This window comes from Rhinatrema bivittatum, chromosome 3, assembly GCF_901001135.1.
Source record: "Rhinatrema bivittatum chromosome 3, aRhiBiv1.1, whole genome shotgun sequence".
In the NCBI taxonomy this organism is placed as follows: Eukaryota; Metazoa; Chordata; class Amphibia; order Gymnophiona; family Rhinatrematidae; genus Rhinatrema; species Rhinatrema bivittatum.
The window spans coordinates 243,763,299-243,783,684 of NC_042617.1; the positions used below are offsets into that span (position 1 = coordinate 243,763,299).

General features: G+C 45.1%; 2 protein-coding genes across 10 annotated transcripts in view; one reads left to right on the plus strand and one right to left on the minus strand.

Annotated features, from left to right (window-relative positions):
* Positions 1-8,184, minus strand: part of MORN2 (MORN repeat containing 2) — a 219,970-nt gene extending 211,786 nt beyond the window's left edge. For both annotated transcript variants that reach the window (XM_029594370.1, XM_029594369.1), the window contains exon 1: positions 8,020-8,184. In XM_029594370.1, coding sequence (XP_029450230.1) covers positions 8,020-8,056 — 37 coding nt within the window. In that variant the 5' untranslated portion in view covers positions 8,057-8,184. The remainder of the gene's footprint in view (positions 1-8,019) is intronic.
* A 171-nt stretch (positions 8,185-8,355) lies between these two features.
* DHX57 (DExH-box helicase 57) overlaps positions 8,356-20,386 on the plus strand; it is a 473,349-nt gene continuing 461,318 nt past the window's right edge. For 6 of the 8 annotated variants that reach the window (XM_029594371.1, XM_029594374.1, XM_029594373.1 and 3 more), the window contains exon 1: positions 8,356-8,545. The gene's annotated coding sequence lies outside the window, so the exon portion shown is untranslated. The remainder of the gene's footprint in view (positions 8,546-20,386) is intronic. The other 2 variants (XM_029594372.1, XM_029594375.1) reach the window with 1 other exon arrangement.

The following is a 20,386-nucleotide window of genomic DNA, read 5'->3' on the forward strand; positions in this document are numbered from 1 at the left end:
TCATCTGGACGCGCAGGAGGTCGTAGAGCGCGTCAGCCCCATATGCATTGATGGCTTCCAGACGTTCAGCCTGCTCCGCCTCTGCAGAGGCGGAGCAGGCTGGGTGCCGTGTAATTGGCTGGGTACCGTGTAATTGTTGAACCTACTTGAGACCTGCCCGTAGCATGAGACTGCTGCAGATAGTTGCTCGGACCCCCAGCGCCAGGACTTAAAAAACACGTTTCATATGGGCCTCGAGCTTGCGGTCCAGTCCGTCCTTCAGAGCCATCGATCCCACCACCGGGATAGAGGTGTGCTTGGTGACCGCAGAGACCGAGGAGTCCACAGTGGGGATCTTTAACATATCTAAACATTCCTCTGGGAGGGGGTAGAGCTTATCCATAGCCCGCCCCACCCAGAGTCCCACTTCAGGGGCCTCCCATTCCCGCAAGAGCAGCAACTTGTGCATGGGATGAAATGGGAATGCACTTGCCGGAACCCTGAGTCCCGCCAGGACCTGGTCCATATTCTTAGGCAGGGGACTCCCCCAGCCCCTATTCCTAGAGGACGAAGGGGAGGAGGGGCTCCAACTCCTCCCGCTGAAACATGCGGAGAACCTTGGGATCGTCACCTTCCAGGGGCGGGAGGGTGCTAGCTAGATCTGAAGTGGGATCTGGATCCGGACTAACCGGGGCCACCGGGGGTCAGGGATGGGGGCCACCCCTGGAACCCCCCACACCCAAACAGCCCCCGAAAGCACCGCGGCCGGGCCAGCAGGTAATGGCGCGGAGCGTAGAAATTTTGCCGGGGGGGCCCCCTCCTCCTCCTCCTCCTCCTCCTCCTGCAAGCAGCCAAGTAAGATTTGTGTAGGAGGAGGACAAAATCCGATGAAAAACAAGCCCTGGATTTTCCGGGGGAAAGGGGGGGGGGTCAGGGACCACGTCCTGAGGGGCCTCAGGGCTCAAATCAGGGGGTAAATAAAAAAAAAATATCTGGCTCCCCAGCCCCAGGCAGCTCCGAAATGGGAGCTGCCGAAAAATCCACGATGGCTGCCGTTCCCGGGCTTTGCCGACCCGGCAACGGCCTGACCATGCGATGGGGAATCTATCCCCGGGCTGGATTTGCCTGCCCTGCTGAGGAGGGACCTTCCTCACCTGGCAGGCAAGCTGAGCAGAGCCCCTCATGCGAGAGGCGCGAAGAGGACTGCCCACAGGCAAGGCAGGTTGCTAGCCGCGGCATCCGCACTGAAGAGGAGCCATGGCTGAAGAAAAAAAATCTAAAAATAGCCTTGATTGGCAGCCAGCTGGCAGGAGTGAAGCAGGGGAGAGAAACCTGCTGACTCCTGCCTGTCTGGCTGCTGGTTCAATCCCCGGTGAGGTCCAAAAAATAAAAATTATATTTTTTACTTTATTAAGTTATTATTTTCTGTAAACTTAATCTGAGCACAAGAATGGAGCCCTAAGCTCCCTAGGCAGCTGGGGAGGAGTGGGGGGGGGGGGGGGGGGGGGGAGACGAATGACTGGACCACCAGCCTCGTCCTCACACCTGGAAGCACTCACGGACTCAGGCTATGCTCCGCACAAAGGGCGAAGCCCCCCTGAGTCCAGCAAGAGCCAGGAGACTGAGCCGTCTCCTGCAAAGAAGAAAAGCTAAACTCCCTTTCTAGCATATTTTTTTTTTTTTACAGGAAGAAAACCAAACTAGATCCCTAAGGAAGAAGTACTTGCTTGATCCGAGAAGAAAAGGAAGAAAAAGAAGGCTGACTAGCCTAGATCAGGAGACCGAAGGTTGAGCTGATGCACCTGCTGGAGACAGACAAATACTGAATGGTTACAGGATAGGCTTTGTCCTCATATAGGGTACCCTTTTCAGTTTTAGTCTGTCTCCACCTGCTGGAAAGGAGACTCAACCCACAGTCTGGACTGATCCGGGTACGTACAGGGAAAAGATGATTTATTTTCAGACTACTACATAAGAACATGTCATACTGGGTCAGACCAAGGGTCCATCAAGCCCAGCATCCTGTTTCCAACAGTGGCCAATCCAGGCCATAAGAACCTGGCAAGTACCCAAAAACTAAGTCTATTCCATGTTACCATTGCTAATGGCAGTGGCTATTCTCTAAGTGAACTTAATAGCAGGTAATGGACTTCTCCTCCAAGAACTTATCCAATCCTTTTTTAAACACAGCTATACTAACTGCACTAACCACATCCTCTGGCAAACAATTCCAGAGTTTAATTGTGCGTTGAGTAAAAAAAGAACTTTCTCCGATTAGTTTTAAATGTGCCACATGCTAACTTCATGGAGTGCTCCCTAGTCTTTCTATTATCCGAAAGAGTAAATAACCGATTCACATCTACCCGTTCTAGACCTCTCATGATTTTAAACATCTCTATCATATCCCCCCTCAGCTGTCTCTTCTCCAAGCTGAAAAGTCCTAACCTCTTTAGTCTTTCCTCATAGGGGAGCTGTTCCCCTTATCATTTTGGTAGCCCTTCTCTGTACCTTCTCCATCACAATTATATCTTTTTTGAGATGCGGCGACCAGAATTGTACACAGTATTCAAGGTGCGGTCTCACCATGGAGCGATACAGAGGCATTATGATATTTTCTGTTTTATTCACCATGCCCTTTCTAATAATTCCCAGCATTCTGTTTGCTTTTTTGACTGCTGCAGCACACGGAACCGATGATTTCAATATGTTATCCACTATGACGCCTAGATCTCTTTCTTGGGTTGTAGCACCTAATATGGAGCCCAACATTGTGTAATTATAGCATGGGTTATTTTTCCCTATATGCATCACCTTGTACTTATCCACATTAAATTTTGGATGCCCAATTTTCCAGTCTAACAAGGTATTCCTGCAATTTATCACAATCTGCTTGTGATTTAACTACTCTGAACAATTGTGTGTCATCTGCAAATTTGATTATCTCACTCATATTTCTTTCCAGATCATTTATAAATATATTGAAAAGTAAGGGTTCCAATACAGATCCCTGAGGCACTCCACTGGCCACTCCCTTCCACTGAGAAAATAGTCCATTTAATCCTACTCTCTGTTTCCTGTCTTTTAGCCAGTTTGCAATCCACGAAAGGACATCGCCACCTATTCCATTATTTTACTTTTCCTAGAAGCCTCTCATGAGGAACTTTGTCAAACGCCTTCTGAAAATCCAAGTATACTAGATCTACCGGTTCACCTTTATCCACATGTTTATTAACTCCTTCAAAAAAGTGAAGCAGATTTGTGAGGCAAGACTTGCCCTCTGTAAAGCCATGCTGACTTTGTTCCATTAAACCATGTCTTTCTATATGTTCTGTGATTTTGATGTTTAGAACACTTTCCACTATTTTTCCTGGCACTGAAGTCAGGCTAACAGGTCTGTAGTTTCCCGGATCGCCCCTGGAGCCCTTTTTAAATATTGGGGTTACATTAGCTATCCTCCAGTCTTCAGGTACAATGGATGATTTTAATGATAGGTTACAAATTTTTACTAATAGATCTGAAATTTCATTTTTTAGTTCCTTTAGAACTCTGGGGTGTATACCATCTGGTCCAGGTGATTTACTACTCTTCAGTTTGTCAATCAGGTCTACCACATCTTCTAGGTTCACCGTGATTTGATTCAGTCCATCTGAATCATTACCCATGAAAACCTTCTCCATTACGGGTACCTCCCCAAAATCCTCTTCAGTAAACACCGAAGCAAAGAAATCATTTAATCTTTCCGCGATGGCCCTACTACCTCTAACTAATCAAGCTAGATATTTCACTTGGATGCAGCTCCATCACCGCTCTCTACATTAATGGTGGGGGTGGAAGGGAAATAGAACCAAGAGCTAAGAGAAACAGATAAGTATGAGAGAAAAAATGAGGGAAGCTTGCTGGGCAGACTGGATGGGCCATTTGGTCTTCTTCTGCCGTCATTTCTATGTTTCTATGTTTCTATCTTCTCTAAGTGCCCCTTTAACCCCTCGATCATCTAATGGTCCAACTGACTCCCTCACAGGCTTTCTGCTTAGGATATATTTTAAAAAGTTTTTATTGTGAGTTTTTGCCTCTATGGCCAACTTCTTTTAAAATTATCTCTTAGCCTGTCTTATCAATGTCTTACATTTAACTTGCCAATGTTTATGCTTTATCCTATTTTCTTCTGTTGGATCTTTCTTCCAATATTTGAATGAAGATCTTTTGGCTAAAATAGCTTCTTTCACCTCCCCTTTTAACCATGCCGCTAATAGTTTTGCCTTCTTTCCACCTTTCTTAATGTGTGGAATACATCTGGACTGTGCTTCTAGAATGGTATTTTTTAACAATGACCACGCCTCTTGCACATTTTTTACCTTTGTAGCTGCTCCTTTCAGTTTTTTTCTAACAATTTTTCTCATATTATCAAAGTTTCCCTCTTGAAAGTTTAGCACGAGAGCCATGGATTTGCACACTGTTCCTCTTCCAGTCATTAAATCAAATTTGATCATATTATGATCACTATTGCTAAGCGGCCCCACCACCGTTACCTCTCTCACCAAGTCCTGTGCTCCACTGAGAATTAGATCTAAAATTGCTCCCTCTCTCGTCTGTTCCTGAACCAATTGCTCCATAAAGCTATCATTTATTCCATCCAGGAACGTTATCTCTCTAGCGTGTCCCGATGAAACATTTACCCAGTCAATATTGGGGTAATTAAAGTCTCCCATTATTACTGCAATATCAATTTGGTTAGCTTCCCTAATTTCTCTTAGCATTTCACTGTCCGTCTACCATCTTGACCAGGTGGACGGTAGTATACTCCTATCACTATAGTCTTCCCCGACACACAAGGGATTTCTACCCATAAAGATTCAATTTTGTACTTAGTCTCATGCAGGATGTTTATCCTGTTGGACTCTATGCCATCCCGGACATAAAGCGCAACACCTCCTCCCGGGTGCTCCTCTCTGTCGTTGCGATATAATTTGTACCCCGGTAGTGCACTGTCCCATTGGTTATCCTCTTTCCACCATGTCTCTGAGATGCCAATTAAGTCTGTCATCATTCACTGCTATACATTCTAATTCTCCCATCTTACTTCTTAGACTTCTGGCATTATTTATTTATTTATAACTTTTTATATACCGAGGTTCAATTAACAAGATTAATTATCAGCATACAAACATTTCAAAGTTTGTTTTTTGTTTGTATTTTCATTCTGCTTTTTAATTGATAGGGATAAGTTAGAATATTTTAGCTCAGGTGAGTTTTTAGTTACAGGCACTTGGACTACTTTTCATATTATTGGAACCTCACTGTCGGGATGCCCTAATTCTAATGCATCATTAGTATCCTTTGAAGATACCTCTCTCCGAACCATGCGCTGCTGAGCGACTGTCGGCTTTCCCCTTTGTTCTAGTTTAAAAGCTGCTCTATCTCCTTTTTAAAGGTAAGCGCCAGCAGTCTGGTTCCACCCTGGTTAAGGTGGAGTCCATCCCTTCGGAAGAGACTCCCCCCTTCCCCAAAAGATTCCCCAGTTCCTAACAAAACTGAATCCCTCTTCCTTGCACCATCGTCTCATCCACACATTGAGACTCCGGAGCTCTGCCTGCCTCTGGTGACCTGAGCGTGGAACAGGGAGCATTTCAGAGAATGCTACCCTGGAGGTTCTGGATTTAAGTTTTCTACCTAAGAGCCTAAATTTGGCTTCCAAAACCTCCCTCCCACATTTTCCTATGTCCTTGGTGCCCACATGTACCACGACAGCCGGCTCCTCCCCAGCACTGTCTAAAATCTTATCTAGGTGATGCGTGAGGTCCGCCACGTTCGCACCAGGTAGGCATGTTACCAGGCGATCCTCACGCCCACCAGCTACCCAGCTATCTACATTCCTAATAATCGAATCACCAACTATGACAGCCGACCTAACCCTTCCCTCCTGGGCAGTAAGCCTTGGGGAGATATCCTCAGTGCGAAAGGACAATGCACCACCTGGAGAGCAGGTCCTTGCTACAGGATCCTTTCCTGCTGCACCCAGTTGTTGCTCTCCCATCATGAGACCACCTTCCTCCAAGGCAGCACCAGGGCTGCCAGTCTGAATTGGGACTTGGCTACTATGTCCCTGAAGGTCTCATCTATATACCTTTCTGTCTGCCTCAGCTCCTCCAGGTCTGCCACTCTAGCCTCCAGAGATCGGACTCATTCTCTGAGAGCCAGGAGCTCTTTGCATCGCATGCACATGTACAGTTTCTCAGCAGCGGGTAAAAAATCATACATGTGACACTCGATGCAAAAGACTGGGAAGCCCCGCTCTTGCTGCTGGTCTGCTGCCTTCATCTCAATTTTGATCAGTTCCTAGTTAAGTTTTAGGTTGCTATGGGAGTAGGAATGTGTCTAACGTCCTTTAAATGTATAAGTGATCGAATTCTCAAAGTTCTTTTGGTTTTTTTTTTGTGAAAGTGGCACCTGCCTATAAATTAAGGGATGAGCTAGGGATGAGTGGGTTGGGAAATACAAACAGTCTAACTTCAGTTAGTCAGCCAGAGTGATTCACTGCTCTCTTGATTAACAAATGTTAGTACCTATTCAAACCAAGTCACACTACCTCAACCCCTTTCAAAGGTGAGTAACTGGACTGAACTTTTCAACTTTTTTACTTAGGCATACACTGTTCCTGGCTACTTTTTTTTTGTTTTAAATACAAACACTCAGTTCTGCTTACTCTCTGCCTTACAGACTTTTAAAAATAAACATAAACACACTACCTACTGCTGTCTAGCTGCCTTATTGACTGACTATTTAAAAATACAGTCTAACTTGTTTATTCACTGTCTTACTGACTATTAAAAGCACAAACACACACTAAATAATATTCCCAAATAGTTAACTTTGCCCCAATACTATTAAGAAAGACAATGTCCCAAGCAAAAACTTACTGATTGCTTTCAGCCACCAGCAAGGTGATCCTCTCCTCTCAGTGTTCCCACTGGAACAAGGACTAAATTGCACAGGCTTGGTAAACAAGCGTGGGAGTAGCTTGCTTATTACAGCAGTTACTACCCTAACCAATTAGCTAGATACTTCACTTAGATGCAGCTCCAGCACTGCTATCTACATCGATGGCAGGGGTGGAAGGGAAATAGAATCAAAAAGTTACTTATAAGGGACAAGAGTAACAGATAAGTATGGAAAAAAAAAAAGTGTGAAAACTTACTGGCCACACTGGATGAACCATTTGATCTTCTTCTGCTGTCATTTCTATGTTTCTAAGTAAACCCAAGCACATACACACAGTCGTGGCAAAGAAAACAAGGAAGAGTGTGAGAACAGAATTATTTAACTTGCCTCCTTTTTTTTTTTTTTTTTTTTTTAAATTAAACTTGCTGGTTTACCATGGTCCTTGGTCAGTGCTGCTGGGGTGAGTGATCCTGGCTCCCCGGTATCATTCCAGGGACTGCTGCACCAGGCAAGAGGGCTCTTACCCCCTGCCACAGCCACCTCACACCAGGGGGGATAGTCCCCTCAGGACCTGCTGACCCCCTGGGAGGCTGAAGTGCACTCTCCGGCAGTCTTCCTTGAAAGTAAATTTTAGATCTTTTCTAACTTTTTTTTTTTAATAAAAGTTTTATAATTATAGCAAAAAGACCTAAACTACCAAGTAACCTTTTCCAGACTGTATGTTTGGCACCCCCCACCATCTGCTGGTGACAGAGCAATACTGGCAGACTGTGGGGGACACCTAGGTATAGATGGCTGAGTCTATTACAACTTTGTCTCCATCTGCTGGAGGGGAGGCAAAACCCAGGCGTCTGGACTGATCCGGGTACATACAGGGAAACACAAATTCCACACCCACTGCTTTTGACATGGAGCTACAGTAAAAGGTCTGGCTAGTTCTAGGGCTACACGAAGGACTTTGGTTTATGCTGATGCCTGCCACTAAAAACAACAGAACAAAAATCCCGCACTGCGTTGATGAACCTCTCAAAAAAGCGAGAAGCAGTGCCTTGCTTCCCAACCAGTGGAAGAGAAAAGAAGAGTTGCTTCCCTTTCACTCACCACCCACTACCTCCAGCGCGCTCTCCGAATCAGCCATCCTGCGGCGGGACAAAAGCCGTCAAGAGCTCGACGGTTTCCTCAGAGCCCCGGCGCCAGCTATCCCCATCCAAGAGTGCAATTATAACTACAGCACCGGCCGTGGCAGCGCGACGCTAAGCCGTTGCCATGGCACCACGCGACCCGGAACTTAAAAGCTTGCGTTTGGAAGTTTACTTTCTCCACAACCAATAGGGCTAAAGGGAAGTGAGTAGCTCCAGCCCGAGGGGAAAAAAAAAAAAAGGTAAGCGGTATCGTACGCTATTACGGTGACACCGTCGCACCCCCCAAGCCGTCATTCCCTAAGCGCTGTAAGAGGCGCGTGCTCTTCTGTAGCTGTGCTAAGCACATGCAGTATAATACAGCCCGGAAACCCTCCTTGGAACACACCGTCGGCGTTATTGTCCGTGGTGCGACGAGAGCCTGAGCGGTGTGGGTTTATAGCCGCTACACGCCGACGTCATTACGCAGTGGGGTTAGTCCAGAACAGGTTAGCCTTGCTTCACCCACTCTTAAGCTAGCCTTTACTTTCTTTACACTAGGAAAGATTAGATTTGAACCTCTAAAATGCTTCTTACTAGGTTTTAAAGGGCCAGGAGTTTCCTCTCATGTTTGTGATTAGCGAGACACGGCGTGTGAATAGTGAATGAAAGCTTGTGATTAGTGGGGCACAGCTTGTACTATGAAGAGTGAGTGAAAATGACTTGTAAAAAGTGTCTGAATTTAAATTACATGTTATTTATTATGTAATCTGCTAGAAGGCTGGAAGGCCTATTGGCTTTACTTAAAGTATAATCTTAATAACACTTTTGGTTCTCAGTTGGGGAAATACTTGACCCTGCTCTCTGTACAAAAATGATGCTGCCCACACAGGTGCTTGATATTCCAAGGCTTTTTTTTTTTTTTAGGTAGAAGTTCTAATAGTCATAGAAGGAACAGTATTTATATCCATTCAAAGCTAGAACCTCTAATAGTATGCCTCTTATTCTGCTCCTCCTGGGTTTATAGGAAAGACTGTTCACTCTTTCTTAATGGTATGCGTGAGTTATTAATTGAATTGAATAGTGACTTCTCTGAATAACTTTCAACAGATTAACCGCCATCTGGCACCACTAATGTGTACTCATTGGCCCTGTGGTGGCTTGATTTGATACAGGTCCTTCAGCCTCCTTAGACATTTTTTCATTTAGGAAAAATATTCTTTTCTATTCCTTGCTTTGTTCTATCCCTTTGTGAACATGATTCATGTTCATTTATTCTAAAGGGGGGGGGGGGTGGACAAACACTTTATGGGCTGGCATATTTCAGTAAGGCAAAAGAGTCTTGCATTTGTTACAGATACCGAACAACAATTTGACACCCCCCCTCCCCCAAGACCTTCATAGGGTTGCTACTTGACTCTGGTCAACCCTTAGAAGGTGGCTTTTCTTCTTGTTACAGCAATGGACTTGTGGTTTAAATGTCTCTAGGAACTGCAGGACTACAAGCCCATAATGCAATAGGACAATACCATAGAAACATAGAAATGATGGCAGAAGAAGACCAAAGGGCCCATCCAGTCTGCCCAGCAAGCTTTCACCCATATTTATTTTGTTTTTTTCTCATACGTATCTGTTACTCTTGGCCGTTATTAGTAACTTTTTGGTTCTAGTTACCTTCCACCCTCGCCATTGATGTAGAGAGCAGTGCTGGAGCTGCATCTAAGTGAAGTATCTAGCTTACAGGCCGATAAGGTAAAGTGTGGCCATGGTTACCCTGCTTCTAACCCGCTTTCTACTCACAATTTGGCCGCGTTAGTCCTACCTGCGATTCACTATCCCTTTTAACCCATCCTTATCGCCTCTTTAAATCTAACGGTAACCCTTTCCGCCCGCGGCATGTATATGAGATGTAAACGATTGGATTAGCTATTCCTTCCCATACAGTAACGCGCGCCCCAATTATCACTTTTTAAACCTACAGTTTTGCCGCGCGTTTAACCTGCTAATTTGCTGCCTACCCCTGCATTAGTGTGGAGCGTCAGGCAAGCTGAGACGAAATTTCACGGGCCACGGAGCAGCCCCAGCCAGCCCCGCTTCTCTGCCTGACCCCCTAACTCCCCGGGACAAGACCAAAGTGAATCGGGCAAACGTTCCGCCAGCTGTCAGCGCGGGAGATGGATGCGGCCAGGGCAGGCGAGCGGGGGCTGGCGGAAAGTTTGGGGGGAGTTAGGGGGTCAGTCAGCCCTTCTCCTGTATCCACTTCCTGGTACCTGTCATTTCAAATGTCATTTGAAATGACAGGTACCAGCGCACCCAGGATACTGTATAGGCGCTGTATAGCGCCTATACAGTAAAATGGATTGCGCTTCCTGGACGCGGCTTGCATTTGCATGCCATTTAAATACAGTATCGAGCGGTATGTGTTTCAAACTGTGCGTGCGGCAAACGCAGGTGTGCCTGGCACTAACGCACCCCTTGCTACTGCACCTTATTGTATCGGCCCGTTAATTGGTTAGGGGCAGTAACCGCCACAATAAGCAAGCCACTCCTACACTTATTTGTTTACCCAGCCTGTGCAATCCAGTCCTGGTTGGTTTTTGTCTGAATATAAATTCTCTTTTCTTTATTCCCCCCTGCTGTTGAAGCAATGAACTGCGCTGGATATGCATTGAAAGTGAAGTATCAGTCTTATTTGGTTTGGGGTAGTAACCGCCGCAACAAGCAAGCTACTCCCCCCGCTTTTTTGTATATGCAAATCCTTTTCTCCACATTTCCTCTTGCCGTTGAAGCCTAGAGCAATGTTGGAGTCGCATTAACAGTGAGTATGTTTATTGAATAAGGGTATTAATCTCCAGGTAGTAGCTGTCATTCCCGCAAGCCACCCCCATGCCTCTTCTCTTCATTCACATCCTCTAGACTTTATGGATCCACAGTATTTATCCCACGCCCCTTTGAAATCCTTCACAGTTTTGGTCTTTACCACTTCCTCCGGAAGGGCGTTCCAGGCATCCACCACCCTCTCCGTGAAGAAATACTTCCTGACATTGGTTGTGAGTCTTCCTCTCTGGAGCTTCAAATCGTGACCCCTGGTTCTGCTGATTTTTTTTTTCCAACTGAAAGGTTTTGTCATAGTCTTTGGATCATTAAAGCCTTTCAAGTATCTGACAGTCTGTATCATATCACCTCTGCTCCTTCTTTCCTCCAGGGTGTACATATTTATATTCTTCAATTTCTCCTCCATAAGTCATTCGTTGAAGACCCTCCACTTTTTGGTCGCCCTTCTCTGGACCACCTCCATCCTGTCTCTGTCCATTCGGAAATACGGTCTCCAAAACTGAGCACAGTACTCCAGGTGAGGCCTCACCAAGGACCTGTACAAGGGGATAATCACTTCCCTTTTCTTACTCAATATTCCTCTCTCTATGCAGCCCAGCATTCTTCTGGCTTTAGCTATCGCCTTGTCACATTGTTTTGCCGACTTCTTCAGATCATTAGACACTGTCACCCCAAAGTCTCTCTCCTGCTCCGTGCACATCAGCCCTTCACCCCCCATCGAATACAGTTCTTTTTGATTTCCACACCCCATATGCATGACTCTACACTTCTTGGCATTGAATCACAGCTGCCATATCTTCGACCAGTCTTCCAGCTTCCTTAAAACCGTTCATTCTCTCCATTCCTTCCGGCATGTCCACTCTGTTGCAGAACTTAGTATCATCCGCAAAAAGCCAAACCTTACTCTGGGTTGACTAGAGTCAAGTGGTAATCTTAGATATTAATCAGTAAATTAGTACAACAGTGCTTTTAGAAAAATTAAGTTTTGTGAGCGCTGTGGGACTACCTGCAGGTGCTTGGGTTGATAGGTTGGTGCCCTGGGCACATGAGACCTCTGTAAAACAGAATTTTCCAGGTAGAATCCTCAGATGCAGCATGACAGGATCAAGTTGCCTCTTCTGGAGGAAGTGCAGATCAGTCTGGCTTGCTGGGTATTGGCACGCAATTTATCCAGGGGAATGGAGTTGGAGATTCTGGATTGAACAGTGGTGACCCTGGGTGTCAGTTTGGCTGGTTGAGTGGGTACTGTGCCAAGGAAATGCTGCACAAGTTGTTGGAGTCCAGCAGAAGCGGCATGGTCCATCAGTCGTTTGGAAACAAGTGTGATCTCAATATCCTTGGTGGAATTTCATCCATTAGTAAGGGAAGAGTGGCGAAAGTGCTGTCAAACAATGCTATTCTAGTAGTTTATATAAACAGCCAAGGTGGAACTAAAAGCCAGGTGGTGTCCATAGAGGTGGCCCTGCTCTTCAAGTGGGTGGAGGAACATCTTGTTTCTTTATTGGCATCATAGGGTGGAGAATGTGCAGGCAGACTTCCTGAGTAGACCCATGTTGAACCCCGAAGAATTCTAAGCAGCCTTGGTATTTCAGTTGAAAGAGGGAACCAGGGTCAGTGGGTCTGGGTGCTCTGTCACAGCCATGGCCTTACCATGCTCTTCTCTATGTATTTCCTCCATGGCTACTAATAGGAAGAATGATTCATCAAACAGAGAGACATTGTGAAGGAGTGATTCTTGTGGCTCAGGAAATCTTGGTTTGTGGACTTGATAGGGCTCAGCACAGGACGACCTCTGAGGTTCAGTCAGATTTCCGGTTTACTGCAGGGTCCAATTTTTTTTTTTTGCTTGGAACAGATGGATTGCTTTTGTCTTGCAGCCTGGCTCTTGAGAGGAGGAGATTGAGAGGCAAAGGTTATTGAGGTGATTATTAACCTAGTATCAGGTGAGGAAGAGTTCTGCTTCCCTAGCCCATGACTGGGTGTGGAGCATTTTTGAGGCTTGGTGTCTAGAAGAGAAGGTTCCCACCCCCCCCCCACCTATTTTTTTTTTTTTTACTTTATTATATTTTAAATCTAATTACATCAATAATTTGATATACAGGATATGCTGGAATAAATATAGAAAAGAAAAATTACTAAGGAAGATATAATAAATTGCCAAAAGAAAATCCTTCAATAGAGCACAAACTGCTTAGGGGGATGAAAGAAAACATATAAGGAACAAATACCAACTAAATAAATGTAAAAATTCTCATGCTTTCTGATTGCTAAATATGAGATTGTTAGAACAGACACAAGCCTTCCAATTGATTAGGATCAAAAAACAAAAATTGTCCCTTGCCTTCTTAAAACATTTACAAGGATATTGTAACAAAAAAAGTGGCACAAAGTGTCAAAATCCTAGTTTTTTGTGTGTTTTTTTTTTTTTTTTTTGCTAAAAATACCTTTTGTCTCATTTGAGTAGCCTATGCTACATCAGGAAACGACATTTTTGCACAAATAAATGTTCTCCTTGAGACAGAAGACCATTTTTAATCTTCCATATTCTATTTGGTTCAAGTATAAAGGGAACAAGTAATTTTGCTCTAGAATAGACCTCCTCTTGAGATTCTTGAAAATAATGGGTTGCGTCCAAAGTTGGGGAAGAAGCCTCCAAAAATTCTGGTGTTCCCCTTTTCTGTCATCTGTCAATGATCCTTTCCTTTTTTTTGTAGAAGGGTTTACAGAAAGGTTTTGCCTTGAATTCTTTAAGAGTTCAGGTGGCGGCTCTTTCTTATTGTCGAAGGAAAGTGAAGCAGCAATCCTTATCTTCTCACAAAGACGGAGTGTGGTTCTTATGTGGAGTAAAGCATTTGTACCCATCTGTTAAAGCATTATTTCCACCATGGAGTCTCAATTTGAAGGCCTTGTGTTCATGCACTTTTGAGCCCATCAAAGAGGTTTCTCTGAAGGATCTCATTCTGAAAGCAGATTTTCTGGTCGCCATTTGCTCTGCTGGGCATATTTTCTATTTACAGGTATTGTCAGGTAAGGATACGTTTTTTTTTTCAGGTTCTCAAAGTTTGGGGTTTGAGTCACATGGTACCCTTCTTACCTTGGGTAATTTTCTTCTTTCACTTGGGTCAGACTATTGACTTACCATCCTTCAGAAACTCAAGGACCGGGGATCTGTTTAGAGAACTACAAGCTCTGAATGTCTGCAGAGTGCTTTTAAGATATTTGAAGGTGACATGCCTTTCATAGATTGGCTCATCTGTTTTTATCTTTTCTGTGGCCATTGAAAAATACAAAGCCTCCAAGCCGTCAGTTGTCAGATATATTAAGGAAACTATTGCTTTGGCCTATATTTCAAAAGGTCTAGTGGTACCAGAGGGTATTTGAGTACATTCAACAAGAGGCATAGCAGCGTTATGGGTTTGTTCATGTCAGAAAATCTGTAGAGCAGAAATGTGGTCCTCTTTGCATACTTTTAACCAAGCATTATGTATTGGATGTCTGGGCTTCTGCTGTCCTGTGTCCTTGACCGCTGTTAAGTGCAAGCACAAGATAGGCCTTAATAGGTGGCAGCTGATATTCCACAATACTAGTTCTTCTGCCTGACTAGCCACCTCCCTACTTGGGTTGAGCCTGCAGGTTCTGGGATCCGACAGGGATTTCCAGGCTGGGTACAAGGAGGGTAGAAGTAAGCAAGATCGGTGGCTGGATTGAGAGCAAAGTGAAGTCAAGGCAACAGGAAATCAGATTGGGGGAGAAACACAACAGGACAGACAAGAGTGGGCAAGGTTGGAACAAGGCAGGGCAAGAACAAACAGAAACGAATCCAAGAACATACTGAAGCAACTAGCACTGCAGAAGAAGCAGGAGACCTATTGTGAAGGCACTGGAAGGTGGCTCTGAGCTTCCCTTTAGATTAGGCAGGATGTCACCTGTGCATGTCACAAGAAGTCCAGGCAGCAGGCCCTATAAAAGGGCTCAGGAGTTCAACCATTTTCCTTGGATGATGCAGAAGGTGCTTCAGACTAGAGGTGAGGGGTGTTATAGTACTTCTCCCCTTCCCCCTGGCTTGGGTTTATGGGGAAAGAGCTAATGAAACCTCTTTGTTAGGAGAGGGGCTTGAATGTTGACTGCTGGTACCCAGGAGTTTTTCTCAGGACCATGTCCCTTCCAGGTGATCAGATAGTGAACCTTGTTTGGCGTCCAAAATTTCCTGCATTTTAAATTCTGAATTGGGGGTCTGAGGAGACAGCTGTGAATGTTGGTGTTCACCTGTCTCTCCACTTAAGGACCAAAGGCTTCAGTAAAGAAACATGGAAAGCATTAGGAGGTAGCTTAAGTTGGTATGTGACAGGTCCAACCTCTCTCAGGATAGAATAGGTGCTGATGAAATGGGGGTGGGGGATGAATTTAGTAGAGGGAAGCTTCAAGTGAAGTTGTGTTGAACCAAACAAGTGGTGCAGGTCACCTTCTCTTGTCAGCACTTTTCTTAAAATGTTTCAGCAGTCTTATGGAGGTGGTGTTGAGTTCTTTCTCAAAGCTTCAGAAGATTATCCACTATTTAGTCAGCTGCTGGAGTTTGTAGTATTCTAGGGCAGTGGTTCTCAACCTTTTTCCCATCATGACACACCTGACAGACCACATTCACATGTGTGACACACTGCTCATTACAATTTATGGCGGAAATAAAAAAAAAAAAAATAAAGGTCCAGTATTATTTTTATTGTTAAGAATGACGCAAGGAAAAGATACATATTCTATCAGAACAGAAATTGCATAAATGGTAAACATCCCACACCAAAACAGCACCAATTTCCAGCATTTAACAGTAACCACCTTACCTAAGAAAAGGCAACACTGAAAATATTACACCAGGCCTTAAGACAGCAATACATTTCCTATTAGGAAAACGGACCAAGTCAGGCTGCTATAGAGCCTTACACAGAAACTACACGCCAGCAGAAAACCTCACCTAAATCACATGTGCTGACCCTCACCTAACAAAGAATAAAGAGACCAAAACGCATAACTAGAAGCATGCAGGAAAAACTGAATTGGAAACTGCAACAAGCCAGAGTCTGTATGCAGTGTAATAAAGGAAAAAAGAAACATCACCCATCCTTATAAAACAAATCAAGAAATATAAAAAATCAGTAGCAGTAAAACCATACTAACAAAAAGAACAGATTATTTCAAAACAGCAGATGAATGGAATATCCAATAATTAAAAACATATAAAAAATTTCTAGATACCAATAAAATATTTTAAAATAGCAGACACAAAGACCCAGTAATGAAAAATAAGGATACAAAAAATGTTTTGCTCTGCATACCTGGGAACGTTTGATATCCAGGTGCCCTGAGATTGTTTTGAATTAGCAGGAGGAGGGTTGGTTTGCTTGGAATTTTCTCCTCTCTCTCTCACACTGGCTCACAATCCCGCTCACATATACACATGCTTTTTCTCTCTCACTTATTTAGGTTCTTAATTACAGATTTACAACATGCTGTCTATCTTTTCAGGCTTTTACACAAAGGCTTTCAATCACACACATACATGCTGTCCTTTCCTCTCACACACACTCTCATTCACATGCTCTCTCTCTTTCTCTCATTTACACACAGGCTCTCAATCACATTCTCACATGCTCCCTCACCTAAACCAGCTCTCAATCACACACATAATCTCTTTCATATGTACAGGCTCTCAATCACTCACATACATGCTATCTCACTCATATACACACACACACACACACAGGATCTCAAACACACATGCTTGCTCATTCACTCACTCTCCACCCTCCCCGAACTAGTGGCAGCAGCAGCCTCCTCCACTTCTAACCCTAAAGGCAGCAGCAGCAATCTACTTCATTTTCAGCCCTCTTGGAGCAAGGAGTCCCATCAGCCGCGGGGGTTGATGACATTCTTCGTTTTTCTCTGAGCCGCGCTGCTCATTCCTCAGGCTGCGTCTCTCTTCTTTTCTTCGGGCCGGCGCTGCCCACACTAGCAGGGTGTCTTCTTCCCGCACACGCACCCGCTGCTCGCCACTTCCTCTTCCGGGCCACAGGGGGGCGGGAAGAAGAGAGCATGCTGGTGCCGCTGACTCCTGCTTTCCTGTCGCGTTCCACCCGGGCTTTCAGCGTTTAAAGCCCGGGTATAGGACCTATCTTGCTCGGGTAGGGGAAGCAGCTGGGTCAGCAGGGGACCGGGAAGTTTGACACACTGGTTGAGAACCACTGTTCTAGGGTAACGAAAGGTGCACCTTGGGGTGCCTGCCCTGAATGATGAAGGAGGAGAGGAACCTGAAGATTCTTGGGTATGATTATTATAACACAACTCCACCCTTGGCAGTAATTGGGCCCAGTTGTTCTCTCAGAAGCATAAGCCTGAAGGAAGACTTTCAGAGTCTGGTTGGTTCTCTGTTAGCCCATTAGATTGGGGGTAATAAGCAGAATAGGGCATATTGAGTCTGTCTATGAAGTGTCCTGGTAGCCCATGTAAATGGAAGACTTAAAGAACTGGTGAGCAAGATTGGCTACTGAGGGCAGTAAAGGTAAAGAAATGAAGTGTGCCCTCTTTTTGAAAAGTGATCAAAGACAATCCAGGTAACTGTACAGCCTTCAGATATGGAGAGGTCTGTGATGACATTGGTGGATATATGTCCATGGCTTATCTGAAACTGGCAGAGGTTGGAGAAGACTCCATGGGTGCTGGCAAGATGGCTTGTGGCAAGCACCATTAGAACATGAGTAAAACCAGGAACATGCTGAAGCAACTAGCACTGCAGAACAAACAGGAGATCTGTTGCAAAGGTACTGGATGGTGGCTCTGAGCTTCCCTTTATAATAGGTAGGATGTGATGTCCTCTGTGCATGTCACAGGAAGTTCAGTCATGTTCCTTGGATGCAGCATGATGCCTTAGGTGCTTCAGACTAGAGGTGAGGGGCATTATAGCTACATTTGGGGCAGGTGTGTGGGGGCAGGTCTATCAGCATCCCACCTGGTTTAAGGGTGGCTTTGGTACTTCCATCCATATGGATTGGTCTAGGACACAAGGAAAAATAACTGTTTTAAGGAGAGGTTTCTGAGTAGGCCTTTAGCTTTCTCTTGGCTGTGTTAAACGCAACCTATGCTTATATCTAGGGATACAAGAACACTCAGATTTTGTAGAAAGCATAATTTTTTATTGATCAATAGAGGTATTCTTGGGAGATGCTGGATGCAGTATCTCTGACAAACTGACCAGCGTCTCATCGTGTATATGAATCGATCCTTCTTTTATACAATATAGTACTAGGTTAGAAAATTCTAGAAGTGCGTGACTACCCAGAGAATAATTTACATAGGTTGTCATGTCAATAGCTTGATAAGCTCATCCGTAAGCTACCCTGAGTATTTCTCCAAGGTGGGGCCCCTTTACCATCACTCTTTAGTTCTTTGTTCTGTTAGAATCTTGTTGGTCAGGGCAATTAACTCATCTGAGGGAGGCTGCGTTTATGGATGCCCCTGAGAATAGTACTTCTATGGTAACTGTATAGCCTGAAGTTCCCTCTGTTGCCTTCTGCTGTTTGTGACCCTATAATTAGGCTTCACAGTATGGTGCCAGCTTCAATTGCTGTCCAGATGTCTTTAGAATTCCTCCAGGTCAGGCTCAATAAGTCATTTGAAGTTCATACAGCCAAGACAGGCTAAGATAGCAAAGGATTCTGTGCCAGCGGCCCTCTCCATATTGGTTTTCAGGCTCAGGCACACACATCAGTTGAGCTCCCTTGGATTTATTGCCAGTTCTCCTAGTGCCTGATGGAGCCACCTTTGTAGGGGTTCCCATCTCTCTGAAGGAATTTGGGAACCACAGAATCCTGGTAAGGGCTGTTTTTTCTTTCTCTTCTCCTCCTCTTTGCCTGTGATCGCTGCATTGTGAATCCATAAAGTAAAAAAAAAGATTGAAGACCCAAGTGGATTTCTTACTACCATGTGTGACTGATATGCTCTGCTCCCAGTTTGCCTTCAAAGTGGTGAGTTCCTTTCTCCTGCAGGAGATTGACACTGGGCCATAGGAAGGGGAGGAGGAGTAGCCTGCAGGCTGGTACAGCATAGCTGCAGTAGCAGCTCCTGTGGCGGCAGTAACGGACTTCATTCGGCTGAAGTAGTTGTATTGCAGGCAGGAAGAGTTGGGCCATGTAGGCACTAGCCCCACATGTGCAACGTGGCTGCAGCACAATTAAAAAAAAAAAAAAAAAAAAAAAAAAAGTAGGTTGTCTCCTGTTAACACTGCCCCGGTACAAGACCAAGGTAGCTGCAGATGGGCTGAGTCAGTCTCCCTGCAGGGAGCCCACCCCTTTTATTCAACCATTCTCTTTGGGGGGGGGGGGGGGAGGAGAGTGAGTCAGTGATGAACTGGGGCCCACAGGTGCTCAGTGTGTGGAACCAAAAAGCACCCCACAGTGGCTGGCTCCCTCTGCCTGGTCTGTGAAAGGACCCAGAGCATTAAGAAGAAATTACTCTTATCTTTTCTCCCCATGAGGTACAGTAATTAAAGACTTTGAGGATATTGCTAGAAATCCCCGCAGGGTTGCTTAAGCAGGACCAGTGCCTCTCAAAGGTCTTGCATATCAGATCAAAATGATATCCCTAGAGGTCTCCTGCATTCAGGCCTATCCTTTGTAGCATCCTCGGGGGAAATTGCAGGTGGCAAGGACCAGGTTAGTGGCAGACAATGTTTCTCCGGCAGACAATGTTTCTCCGGATCCACACTGTGAAGATCCTCCAGGCTTCTCCACAGAATATGGGCTACTTTTGCATCAATCATGTTGCACCATATGGAACCCTTTTCAGCCTTACCTGCAGCCTCTCACTCTGGAGGGTTGGAAGCACCTGAAGAAAGGGCTAGGGCAGCCCTCATAAAACCAGTGTCTAAGGAACTGTCCCCATTGGGGCTGGAGTTGGTTTGATCCATTCCCTCAAAACTCCTGGAAGGAAGAAAAATGTCCTGAGGGGGAAGGAACCCCCTTAGTGGTACCCCTTTTCTGTAGGGAGAAATTATCAGCCTTAATCCCTAATATAATGACTGCACTCAAGATATCCAGACCCTAAAGGAGAGGATTAGATGGAAGGGGATCTGATCCCTTAGGGAATCTGGAAGCCCCAAAGGCCTTTCTTTTCCACTCAGGCTTAAAAGGCATGGTGCTAAGAGTGGAATGCCCCCCCCCCCTCACGAGGGGAGTTGATTTATGGGAAATATCTACCTCCTACTGCTGGAAGTAAAGAATACCTTCCTGAGGGTGCCTAAGGTGGATGCCTTAGTATAAGCAATTATCTGCAAAATGACCATTCCAGTCGAAGGCGGGATTGCCTTAAGAGACCTCAGGACAGAAAAAAAAATATTGAGGCAATCTTGAAATAAACCCCTTGATTGACATAAGGACTCTGCAGGCCTCCATGTGTGGAGGTTATGTAGCGTGAGCAGTAGCACACTGGATACAGCAATTGCCAGATTCCCAAGGATACTGCTAGGATAG